Source organism: Phocoena phocoena, chromosome 3 (assembly GCF_963924675.1).
Source record: "Phocoena phocoena chromosome 3, mPhoPho1.1, whole genome shotgun sequence".
NCBI classification, from domain to species: Eukaryota; Metazoa; Chordata; class Mammalia; order Artiodactyla; family Phocoenidae; genus Phocoena; species Phocoena phocoena.
In genome coordinates this window covers 46,071,423-46,083,739 of record NC_089221.1, presented here as the reverse complement: position 1 = coordinate 46,083,739, position 12,317 = coordinate 46,071,423, and the positions used below count along the sequence as shown (strand labels likewise).

The following is a 12,317-nucleotide window of genomic DNA, read 5'->3' as shown; positions in this document are numbered from 1 at the left end:
GGCAGAGTTCATGCCTCAGAAGTGGTTGGGAATATCTAAGGGATAGTGCAGAGAGAGAAGAGTGGTGGGCCAAGGATGGAAAGGCAAAGTGCAAGAGGGAGAAAGAGGAAGAGTCTCCCAAGGAAACAGCCAAGGTATAGCTGGAGAGAGAGCACCATGGTATAGAAGCCAAGATGGCAGAATGCAAGAAGGAGGGCATGCCCAGGAGGCCAAATGAAACAAAACAACCAGGAAAGGGAAGACCAGAAAAATGCTGATTGTCTGCATAGTCTACCACAGGCGCTACAATGGTTGCTCCTGAAAGGTAGCATTATGATTGTATTCCCAAGCACCTGATGTATTGTAAATGTTTGGATTGGCAAGGGCAGCTGACATACAAGTATTTTAAAGACCTCAGCTACAGCTCAGTTCCATCAAGTACCTTCATTAGGATAAGCAAATGTTATGGATGTAACCATCCACAATGGAGAATTAATTGTAACTAGATCAATACAGCAGTGTTTTTGAACCATCTGCTAAGATGTGGTAATGACATTTATAAAACAGTGCCCAACCTTTGTGTGTGTGTGATGCTGTTCTGGACAATGGAATTTTACCAGTAATTAAAAGAAAATAAAGCTAAGACCTTTAAAATCTTTAAACTGATTGTGAGGTTTTTTCCCCCATATAAATGATCTCTCATGATCATTTATAGAAGGGTGTGTAGTCATGAAAAGAACAAAGCACATTAAAGAAGGTAAACGACTCTCTAAGAATGCCCAAGTGTTGGTTGCTATGACAACTGCTGGGGTTTATTGAATACAGAGCAAAAAATCAATCAGAAATCATTGGAAGAATGTGTATGAGTACATAAACCATTTCTGCCTCACAATTTCAGGAAATTTCCTTCATCTGTGTACCGCATGAAAAGGGTTTGTGTCAGTCAGTGGAGTTCCAAGGAAGGCTGCCCTCTTGATGCATTCACACCATTCTACATGTCCCCTTCCACAACATGACCTTCTCAACACCCAGGTAATTTATTACAGTGGTAAAAAATGTAACCAGCTACCTGGCTCAATGTCACTAAAATATTGGCTCCCATCTATTGTTCTTTGAACCAAACAGTTTTCAGGTTTAAATATAGAAGTCACTTACGTCCGTGTAGCAGTTTCTTCCCCCCACATAGGATATGCCTGACTAGTCAAGAAAATACAGGGAGGGAAGAGATTGTCTCAGGCAGCCACCCTGCCAACCCTCTCCCAGATTTCTTTTCTCTCTTCTCTTGGGGAATCTACTGTTCTCCATTCCTAACTTCCTGAGGTGCTAAGAGGACTAAGAAAAGATAGCCAAGTTTTTCAGACTTTTGGGGGAAAAAGATTGTTAAGTTGATGGAATGGGGAGAGGCCCTATGAACGAGATGATAAAAGCTCAAGGGCAGCCACAGAAAGAAAAGATATCAGCTGTATGATTTTCTCATGGGCAAATGTAAGAAAGTTTGGTGGGAGGGTTCTTGCAGTCACTGGGTGATAGCCTTTGGCCCAATGAGCTCACTAATCTCATAAGGAAATGGTCAAGCTCTCAGACTGGACTGTGCATAGTTCATTTATGAGATGACCAAGTGACAGGGTGCCCCACTGAGAGGATGTCTGATTCTCTAATCTGTGCTGCACACTCCCTGCAGATTAATCACAAAGTACCCACTTCAGAACAGTGTTTTTCAAATTATAGCAGGTTGAAGCACATTAGTGGATCCTAAGATTTATTTAGTGAGTTGAAACCATTATTAAAAGAAAACGAAAAATAATAGAAAGGAGAATAGCATCAGAACAAATCTCATCTAATAAGAGTAAATGTGTTTTGTAAAACTTTGGTTTCATTCTCTTTCTCTCTACGTATGTATGCACTGGGTTGCTAGATTGAATGCATTTCTTACTGTAGATCCTGGGCAAAAAGGTTAGAAAGCCAGACTCTCAGAAGGAAGGGAGGGAGGAAAAAGGGACAGGAGGGAGTGAGGTGGGAAGGAGGGAGGGAGGAGGGAAGGACAGGAGGGAGGAAGGGAGGGAGGGAAGGAGGAAGGAAAAGAAAGAAATTCCAGCTCATTTGCTTAGGGCTGGAATTGTTCCCCAAATCCACTCTACTTCCATAACATCACGCTGGGTTCCAACTTTTCCACTCTCTGTCCTCCCAATGTTCCTCTCAATGTCCTTACTCCACTGTGCCCTTTATTCATGATGCTTCTTCTCCTCCTCATGGTTTTCATATTCTACTCTCCTTTCAGGAACATTCAAAACTTGTCTTGCCATTTAACCCATATGATGGTTAGCTCCTCTCATCACTCACCTCTTCCTAGCTGTTCTGCTCATTTCCATACATTTTCCCTGTTTCCTCTGCATTGCATTGCTCCTTATCTGCCTCCCATCTCACTTCACTCTCACACCTCCTTCTAACACCTGTGTCTGCCTCCCTCCCTCTGTTGCTTTCCTCTTGGCACCTGTCTCCGAGCTTATCATATCCTCATGATGCTATTTTTGTTGTTGTCTTGTTATTTCTGCTTTCTTGTGTGTATCTCTGGTCTCCCCACTTGATTGGAAGCAACTTGAGCCGAGGGACTGTGGATCACACTTTTTTGGTGTCCCCCGTGATGTCTGACACAGTGCAGGATACATAACTGGTGCTCAGTAAAAAATGCCTTGAATTAATAAATCAATCATGGCCATTGCAGCCTCTCTCCCCACGCACCAGTCCCTGCCATGGGTGTCCCCCAGCCTCCGCCTCCTCTGTGCCCCCTTCCCACCAGGGCAGGCTCATGTGCTCTGGGGCAGCCTCAGGAGCAGATGCCTGTGGGTGGCCCACATGCATAGGTGGGGCTGAAACCACAGCTGAACCCCAGGGACCGTGCAACTAAGGAAGAAGAGATGAAATCTCCCCTTACTGCTGCGCAAACTGCAGATTTACACCCCTGCAACTGGCTTTGTAAACTCAGCACCTGCAGAACATCTGAACAGACAACAAGTGCTCCTACAGCTGAGACAGGTCTAGCTTCAGCAGCTGTGGACTTTGTGGACACGTACACATGGGTGTTGGGCCAGGCCAGAGTCCGAGCTGGCCCCATAGCACCCACAGTGGATGTAGATCCATGATTACTGCAATCCTGGAACCTGACTTCAGTGGATCTACACTAGTGGCCTGGTGAAAACAGCACCTAAGAGACACCAGGCCAAATGCTGGCACACCCACACAGTTAAGGTGGGGCTGAGAGCAGTGCCAACAACAGTGTAATCTGAGAGCTTGCACAACAGGTGTAAGGTGACACAACAGAGCACACCCACAGGTGAACACCTCCAGAGGAGGGATACTCAGTGGCTTCTCTCCCAGTGGGAGTGCTCCAGTCCCACCTAACTCACACCACAGATCAGAATCACAGCCAAGAAACAGATCTGGGGGCCTCTACTCCAAGAACTAGGGAGCAGACCCCACCCGACAGGGCAGTGACAACCACAGAACAAAGGGGAGGTTCAATATCCAATGCAGGCTCTTGTCACTACAACATCAGTCACACCTCCTATCAAGGGGATAATGGACAGCATACACTGAGGAAAGAGGTGGCAGACACCTATACTAAAAACAGCCCTAGCACCAAAAAAATTTAAACCCATGCAGGCCACACAGAAACGTTCCCACATAAAAATAGCCCTCCAAGACACAGTCTGAGGATCTGGCATTGGGAAGAAGAACCCCCAGAGCATTTAGCCTTGAAAACCAGCAGAACTTGAGTGAAGGAACTCCACAGGGCTGGGGGAAAGAGACTCTACTCTTGGAGGGTGCACACAAGGTCTCATGTGCACTGGGACCAGCAAAAAGCAGTACATCCATAGGAACCTGTGTTAGACCTACCTAGGGGTCTTGGAGGCTCTCCTGGGGAGATAAGGGTCAGCTGTAGATTGCTGTGTGGGGCAAGGAGACTGGTAGTGGAGGCCCCATGGAATACTGATTGGCATGAACTCTCCAGGAGGTCCCGACTTTGGCACCATACCCAGCCCAACCCAACAACCTACAGGCTCCAGTGCTGGAAAGCCTCAGGCCAAACAACAAAGATAGGAACACAGTGCCACCCATCAGAAAACAGGCTGCCTAAAGTTGCACTGAGCTCACAGCCACCTCAAATCACACCCCCTGACACAGCCCTGTCCACCAGAGGGACAAGACCCAGCTCTACCCACCAGAGGGCAGGCACCAGTCCCTCCCACTGGGACGCCTACAAAAGCTCCAGGACCAACCTCACCCACCAGGGGTCAGACACCAGAAGCAAGAGGAACTATGATCCTGCAGCCTGTGGAAAGGAGACCACAAACACAGAAAGTTAGACAAAATGAGACAACAGAGAAATATGTTGCAGACAAAGCAACAAGATAAAAACCCATGAGAACTAAAGGAAGAGGAGATAGGCAATCTACCTGAAAAATAATTCAGAGTAATAATAGTAAATATGATTCAAAATCTCAGAAAAAAAATGGAGGAACAGACCAAGAAGATATAAGAAATGTTTAGAAAAGAGAAGATTTGAAGAACAGAGATGAACAACACAATAACTGAAATAAAAAAATACACTAGAAGGAATCAATAGCAGAATAACCGGCAGAAGAACACAGTGAGCTGGAAGACAGAGTGTTTGAAATCACTGCCATAGAAGAGAATAAAGAAAACTGAAAAAAAAATGAGGACAGTCACAGAGACCTCTGTGACAACAGCAAATGCACCAATATTTGCAATATAGAGGTCCCAGAAGATGAAGAGAAAGTAAAAGGGCCTGAGAAAAAATTTGAAGAGATTATAACTAAAAAGTTCCCTAACATGGGAAAGGGAGACACTCATCCAAGTCCAGGAAGTGCAGAGAGTCGCATACAGGATAAACCCAAGGAGGAACACATCAAGACACATGGTAATCAAATTGACAAAAATTAAAGACAAAGAAAAAAATATTAAAAGCAACAAGGGAAAAGCAACAAATAACACACAAGGAATCCTCATAAGGTTAACAGCTGATTTTTCAGCAGAAATTCTGCAGGCCAGAACAGAGAGGTACAATATATTTAAAGTGTTGAAAGGGCAAAACCTACAACCAAGATTACTCTAACCAGTAAGGCTCTCATTCAGATTTGAGAGAGAAATCGAAAGCTTTACAGATAAGCAAAAGCTAAGAGAATTCAGCACCACCAAACCAGCCTTACAACAAATGCTAAAGGAACTTCTCTAGGTGTGTGTGTGTAGGGGGAAGGCCACAACTAGAAACAAGAAAATCACAAGTGGGAAAGCTCACTGGTAAAGGCAAACATAAAGTAGTGGTAAAAAATCATCCACACACAAATATGACATCAAAACCAGCAACCATGAATATACAATGGAGAAAAGACAGTCTCTTCAATAAATGGTGCTGGGAAAACCAGACAGCTACATGTAAAAGAATAAAATTAGAACACTCCCTAACACCATACACAAAAATAAACTCAAATTGGATCAATAGACCTAAATGTAAGGCTGGATACTATAAAACTCCTAGAGGAAAACACAGAACTTTCTTTGACATAAATCGCAGAAATATCTTTTTGAATTCACCTCCTAGAGTAATGAAAATAAAAACAAAAATAATTAAATTGGACGTAATGAAACTTAAAAGCTTTTGCACAGTAAAGGACACCATAAACAAAATGAAAAGACAACAAACAGAATGGGAGAAAATATTTGCAAATTAAGCAACAAGGAATTAATTTCCAAAATATGCAAACAGCTCATGCAGCTCAATATCAAAAGAGCAAACAACCCAACCAAAAAATGGACAGAAGATCTAAATAGACGTTTTTCCAAAGAAGACACACAGATAGCCAAAAAGCACATGAAAAGATGCTCAACATCACTATTATTAGAGAAATGCAAATCAAAATTACAATGAGTAGTTGTACAAAACTACAATCACCTCACAACAGTCAGAATGGCCATCATCAAAAAATCTACAAACAATAAGTGCTGGAGAGGGTGTAGAGAAAAGGGAACCCTTCTACACTCTTGGTGGGAATGTAAATCGGTACAACCGCTATGGAGAACAGTGTGGAAGTTCCTTAAAACATTAAATATAGAACTACAACATGATCCAACAATCCCATTCCTGGTCATATATCTGTAGAAAAACATAATTTGAAAAGGTATCCTAATGTTCATTTCAGCACTATTTACAGTAGCCAAGACATGGAAGCAACCTAAATGTCCATCGATAGAGGAGTGGATAAAGAAGATGTGGTACATATATACAATGGAATATTACTCAGCCATAAAAAGAACAAAATAATGCCATTTGCAGCAACATGGATGGACGTAGAGATTGTCATACTGAGTGAAGTAAATCAGAGAAAGACATATCATATGATATCACTTATATGTGGAATCTTAAAAAATGGTACAAATGAACTTATTTGCAAAACAGAAATAGAGTCTTATTTACAATACCGAAACAGATGTAGAAAACAAACTTATGTTTACTAGAGGGAAAAGGGGGGAGGGATAAATTGGGGGATTGGGATTGACATATACACACTATTATATATAAAATAGATAACTAATAAGGACCTACTGTATAGCACAGGGAACTCTACTCAATACTCTATAATGAGCTATATGGGAAAATAATCTAAAAAAGAGTGGATATATGTACATGTATAACTTATTCACTTTGCTGTACACCTGAAACTAACACAACATTGTAAGTCAACTATACTCCAATTATTTTTAAAAAAATCAATCAATCATGATTCCCTCCTTTGCACCAAAACTCTACCCTACTCACTCAAGCATTTTTTCCCCTATATACAATGTTTTGCGTTTGAAATGGCTTTGCCATTTCTAAAACTCTTTCATATCTATCTCTTATCTCAGTTGATCTTATCTACAAGGACTTGGTAAAGTAGGCATAGGTCATAATACTCATTCTTAAGAGATGAGGAAACTGAGTTTCAAAGAGGTTTGTAACTGTAACACACATTGCCAGTGGTGTCTCTAGAACCAGAATCTATAACATGACCTATTCTGTGCCTATTACCCACCCTCCTCCAATGGAAACTTGAAAACAACAATCATATAGCATAATAAAGTGCTCACTCAGTATAAAATATCGTATATAGAGAAAAAAACCCCAAAGAAATAGCAAGCAAGGCACATCCTGTCTTTCTTATGCAATGGAATTTGAATATCTTGTACTAAATCCAAATGCTGGCTGTCTATTTTGCTTCTGTAATTGTGCTTGGATTCTAAGGATACCACAGAAAGTGGGAGGAAATCCACTTACTACTTACAGGCGATGTGTTGGTTTCTACTGTTGGGTTGACAATCTTTTCATTAAATCCATCCTAGCAAGTAGCTGGGACTCTGCACTGTGTTACAAGTAATTACCATGCTCTCTTTCTCATTAATTTGATCATTCGTTTCTTACCAAGCTGTTCTCCTAAATGTTGGCCCCTCTCAGTTGAGATGACTCGCTCATCTTCCATGTCACATTTGTTCCCAACCAGGATAACCTGGGCATTATCCCATGAGTATGTTTTGATTTGAGTTGACCTACAAGAAAAAAAAAAAGGCAAAAAAATGATCAGAGGAAAGTGCAACAGCATAAAATGAAGGAGAAGAAATATATCCCACAGATGACGATAACAGCAAAAAATGAAGCCCAAATACCTGACATTTAGAATTCATTTGTTCAGTGCAATTTTACCCTTCAGATACTCATCAGGGGTTGCATGAGTCAAAAATCAGGGGAATGGTGGTGTTGTATTTAGAATTCTTCTATGTTTGGTGAGATTAATATTACTACTGCTTCTTCCTTTCCCCCTTCTACTCCACCTTATACAGTACTTTTATACCTGGAGTGAGTGGCCAACCATCCCAGTTTGCCCAAGATGTTCCCAGTTTTAGCAGTAAAAGTCCTATGCCCCAAGAAACCCCTCAGTTCCAAGAAACCTGAGATGGTCGGTCACTATTTATAGCCCATCATAGAAAAGAATTTTTACCTTGTTACAGTCACAACTTAAAGAGCTAAGACAATTGGGTTAGGAAATCTGGGGGTAATGATAACATTTTAAAAAAGCATTATAAGAACTAATATACTCATGCCTTACATTTTTAAGAGAAAAATGCCAGGTTGATTAATATCAAAATTATAATACAATTAGCTGGTGTTTTAGGTTACTATAAACAAGATATCTAGGATTCAGAATAAGCTTCTGGTATGAATCATAATGCACATAACCAAATTTTGATTTTGAAACTTAGTTGATAACTATAATAGTTAATATTTGCAGGTACTGTTTTAAACTCTTTATATATGTTACCTTAACTTAATCCTTAGAGTAACTCAAGGGAGATAATATTATGATCCTCATTTTATAGTTGAGCAAAATGAGGCACAGAAAGGTTAAAAAATTCGCCTAAGACAACTCACCTAGTAAAGTGGTAGATCTGGAAATCAAAACGCAGGCAGTAAAGCTTTCAAGCCTGTGCTCTTAAACACATATCTGTACTACTCATTACAAGTTTGAGAAGTGAAGTTCTAGTGTATTTTTTATCATTTCAGAGCGGAAGCTGAAAGGAAGCCATGTTCTTTAATCCTCCCTTTTTATTGGCCACGTTCTTATTTGATAACAATTCAAGATAGGTGGGAAAGACATATCACCCAGTGGGTGGTTGAGAGAGAGAGAGAGAGAGACAGACAGAGAGAGAGAGAGAGAGAGAGAGAGAGAGAAGCTAAACAAATGATGAAAGTTTAATAAAGGGATTTGTAAAGTGTCAAAAAGAGAAGCTTGGCATGTTCTTACTAGCGATTGTCAAATACTTCAGGATTTTTACATAGAAAATAGTGATGAGCTGTTCTCAGCTTGAAGACAGAATGAAAGCAAATAGGTTTAAACTGCAGCAGGAGAGCTTTTAATGAGATGTCATCACTATTTCTCCCTTCCGAGAAGAAAGAAGAGAGCTAAAAGGCAGATAAGGGTCTTATTTCAGAGTACTTCCCTGAACCAAGTACAAGTTTTCAAATGAGATTAAAATATCTGGTGGAAGATACCTTTGGTTCCATGTGAGCGTCTCAAGGTGCAGCATATTTTATCAGAAAAATCTGGGGATGTGACCTTTCTAATTCTGACAACTAAGAGAATATACATTCCTCTAGCAATAGTCACATTCAGTATGTGTCTATAAACTGGGAAAATAAAGGCAGACATTCAAAATCTATACTTTTCACTTACCTCATCTTATGAGTGGGGTATATGAAAAATGATGAATTCAGAGTGAATTAAGATGTAAAAAAATATTCTATACCTGGACACATCTTAAATCTCAAGTGCTAAGATAGTTGTATAAATAAATTCCAAAGGTTCTTTCAAAGGAATTCAAATCTAATCAGATTTCCTTAGGTAATTAAAAAAATTATCCCTTTGCTCCTTTAGGTCTTGTTAGCCAAGGCTTGGCCTATGCCTGGAAAGGCCCTAGGTTGAGAGCCCCTATGTTAGTGGAGAAAGTTCTTATCCTGGCACACAGCTAGAACACAAATTTGCAGAATGAAGCTGGGGAGACAGGAGTCACAGGAGAGTGTCATACTTGCGTAAGGAAGAGGCTGGGGCTGGTATGTAATAGCATGGCTTACTGAATTTATCAAGGACAAATGCTTGCCTGAAAAAATTTAGCACTCTTCTGACCTAAACTCTTCCTGCTGTACCCCTGATTGTAGAAACTTAAACTGGGCCGGGGTGCACTTTTGTGAAGGTAAAGAAGAAACAACTCAGCTAGCTGATTTGTACTCTTTAACCAAGTTAATGGAATGCTTGCTTCTGCCATTAAACATGTCTGAGTCTCTCAGTTCTAGCATAATAACTCATGGGGTCTTCGGAGGCCACAGAGATAGATTATACATCTATGCATACACAACACTCCCTGTTTATACTGTGTGTGTGTATAGTTTTGGGATGCCATGATTACATCAGAACCATCCCCCTTTCCAATTGTACCTATATCAGAAATATTTTACTGTAACCTCCGCAATGTCCTAAATTGCCAATAATTAAAAATGAACACTTTCTGTAATTAGGGAATTATAAAGAACCGTTACCTTAAAAGCTTCAAGAGCCATTGGAGACAATTTCTCTTTTTAATCAAATATCAACTGTGGTCTGAGACATTTGTGTTGAAGTGAACAAAACATTAATTTGCCAGAGTTGGTTAATCAAATAAGATTTGTTTTTGGACTCTGGACTTTCTGATGAAGTCCGCCATCAACAGAGTAGCTTTAGGCAAAGCCCAATCACCAGCTACAGGGGAACAGAACCATGCTGACTGATTTATGAATTACTACATATCATAGAATCTAAGATGTCGTGTATTATAAGATTAAAAATTACTTTACGAATGGCCAAGAACAAAAAGCAGCAGCCTATGAAACTATGATACAATGGTTAACAACTGTCCTGCTAGACATACTTGTCAGTTATATCAGCTTCTTGTTACTTTGAAGGTTTTTTCATGTATTCTGAGGGATTTAGTAATTCTTTCTGTCTTCAGTTGCTTTGTTCATGAAAGATGATCATCCTATGACTACCTCAATGTCAACATACCCTTCTGCTTGTGGGTATCTTCCCTTAAGACCTGTAGAGCACCAGCAGGTTGCTTTACAGGGAAATGTGAAATGACGGTCATTACTCCAAATGGGTATTCACATCCCTAACATCAAACTGATACCCACCTCCCGCATACACAATAACTTTCTACCTACGTTGTAACAGTTCCACCACTCAGTTGAGGTAAGGACAGTATACACAGCTATGACCATGTTGGTGCATGTACAGGCAGTGGAACCCATTTCTCATACAGCATCAGCAATTACAATGTCATTTATTGTAAGACACATCCCAATTTCAGAGATGTTAAAATATGAGTAATTGTGCATCTTAGCTTCTGTAAAACACTATTGTTTTCTTGGTATTTCTTTTAGGTATGAAGACCTAGGTTGAAATGAGAGCTTGGATTATTCCTTTAGCTCAGGAATACTTGAAGATGAGAAAATATAAATCTCATGGGTTGAGAAAGACCCAGAGTTGTGTGTAATATGAATTAAGGGCAGCAGAACGTTGGGATGAAAATCCAATCCCCAACCCTTCCAACTCAGAATCCTGACAATTTTATTCAGCTCATTTAAAAGAAAGTGCTAATACTGAGTATGGGAAAGTCATTCTGCATTCCGTAGCCTCAGCATCTTCATCTGTAAAATGAGGCCACCACATTTTGTACTTAATCTCTGGGGATGTTGTAGGACAAATGTGGTTTTAGGTAGGGTCATGCTCTACTTTCTACGTCGCAAACACCTTTTCACAAATATAAAACATTATTAGTCCTAGCTTGGGCAGCCAGCTGTTTCTCTTCCTCAGTCCAGGTCAACTCATCCTTTCTAATTTCTATAATCTAAAACATAATTTGAGTTTTTTTCATTGAAGAATCTCAAATTTTGTCTCCTGTTTATACGTCAAGGCTGAGGTCCTGTACAGATACATTACTAAGAAGGAGTAAATGGCCTTTTTTGGCATGTCTATTAGGAGTATGGTACATGTTTATTGAGTGAATCCTCCTTTCATGTGTCATTTCTATGTATCTACTTTTTCAGTCATTTGCTATATTTTGTAAAATTTCTTATTTGGGAATGGGTTTTTATCACCTCATTAGGGATTATCTTCTTTGTCTGTTAGGGAGACATATTTAAAGAAAGTGCTGTCACCAAATAACATACATGTGAGAAGATGATTTATTTCTGAATCACTGCAGAAGATCCTTTGGGATTTACTGTTAACCTCAACAAGATTAATGGACTCAGAAGCAACATGCTGGTCACCATGGTTACTCTACGAATGGCAATTAACTCAGACCTTACCAGTAACGAGGTCCTGCTTACTAAAAAAAATGTTATTTGTCTTTTAGTTAAAAACAAAAATAAAATAACTCCCCTCTCTCTATATATTTCTATATTTTTATGTTTCCTCTATAAATATATATGTAAGGAGAGAGGATTTTGATTTTTGTTTTGTTTTTGTTTTATATTATGAGGCAGAGGGAGATGAAGAGATTTTCAAGAGATTTTCATATTTTATACATAAATGACTGAACTCTGCACAAAATAATTTAGGAGAGCTGTAAACAGACAAATCAAATTCCTATAATATCTCTATTTCTCCTCTCTTGTTCTGGGTATATAAATAATCTCCTACGAGTTCAACCTGTTTTCATTGAGAAGAGACTCTTATTAGTGATAATGTTCT

General features: G+C 39.8%; 1 protein-coding gene across 1 annotated transcript in view; it reads right to left on the bottom strand.

The window, feature by feature from the left end:
• Window positions 1-12,317, bottom strand: part of RAB3C (RAB3C, member RAS oncogene family) — a 302,146-nt gene that overhangs the window by 52,043 nt on the left and 237,786 nt on the right. The window contains exon 4 of the mRNA XM_065875572.1: window positions 7,457-7,581. Within this exon, the coding sequence (XP_065731644.1) occupies window positions 7,457-7,581 (125 nt within the window). The remainder of the gene's footprint in view (window positions 1-7,456; window positions 7,582-12,317) is intronic.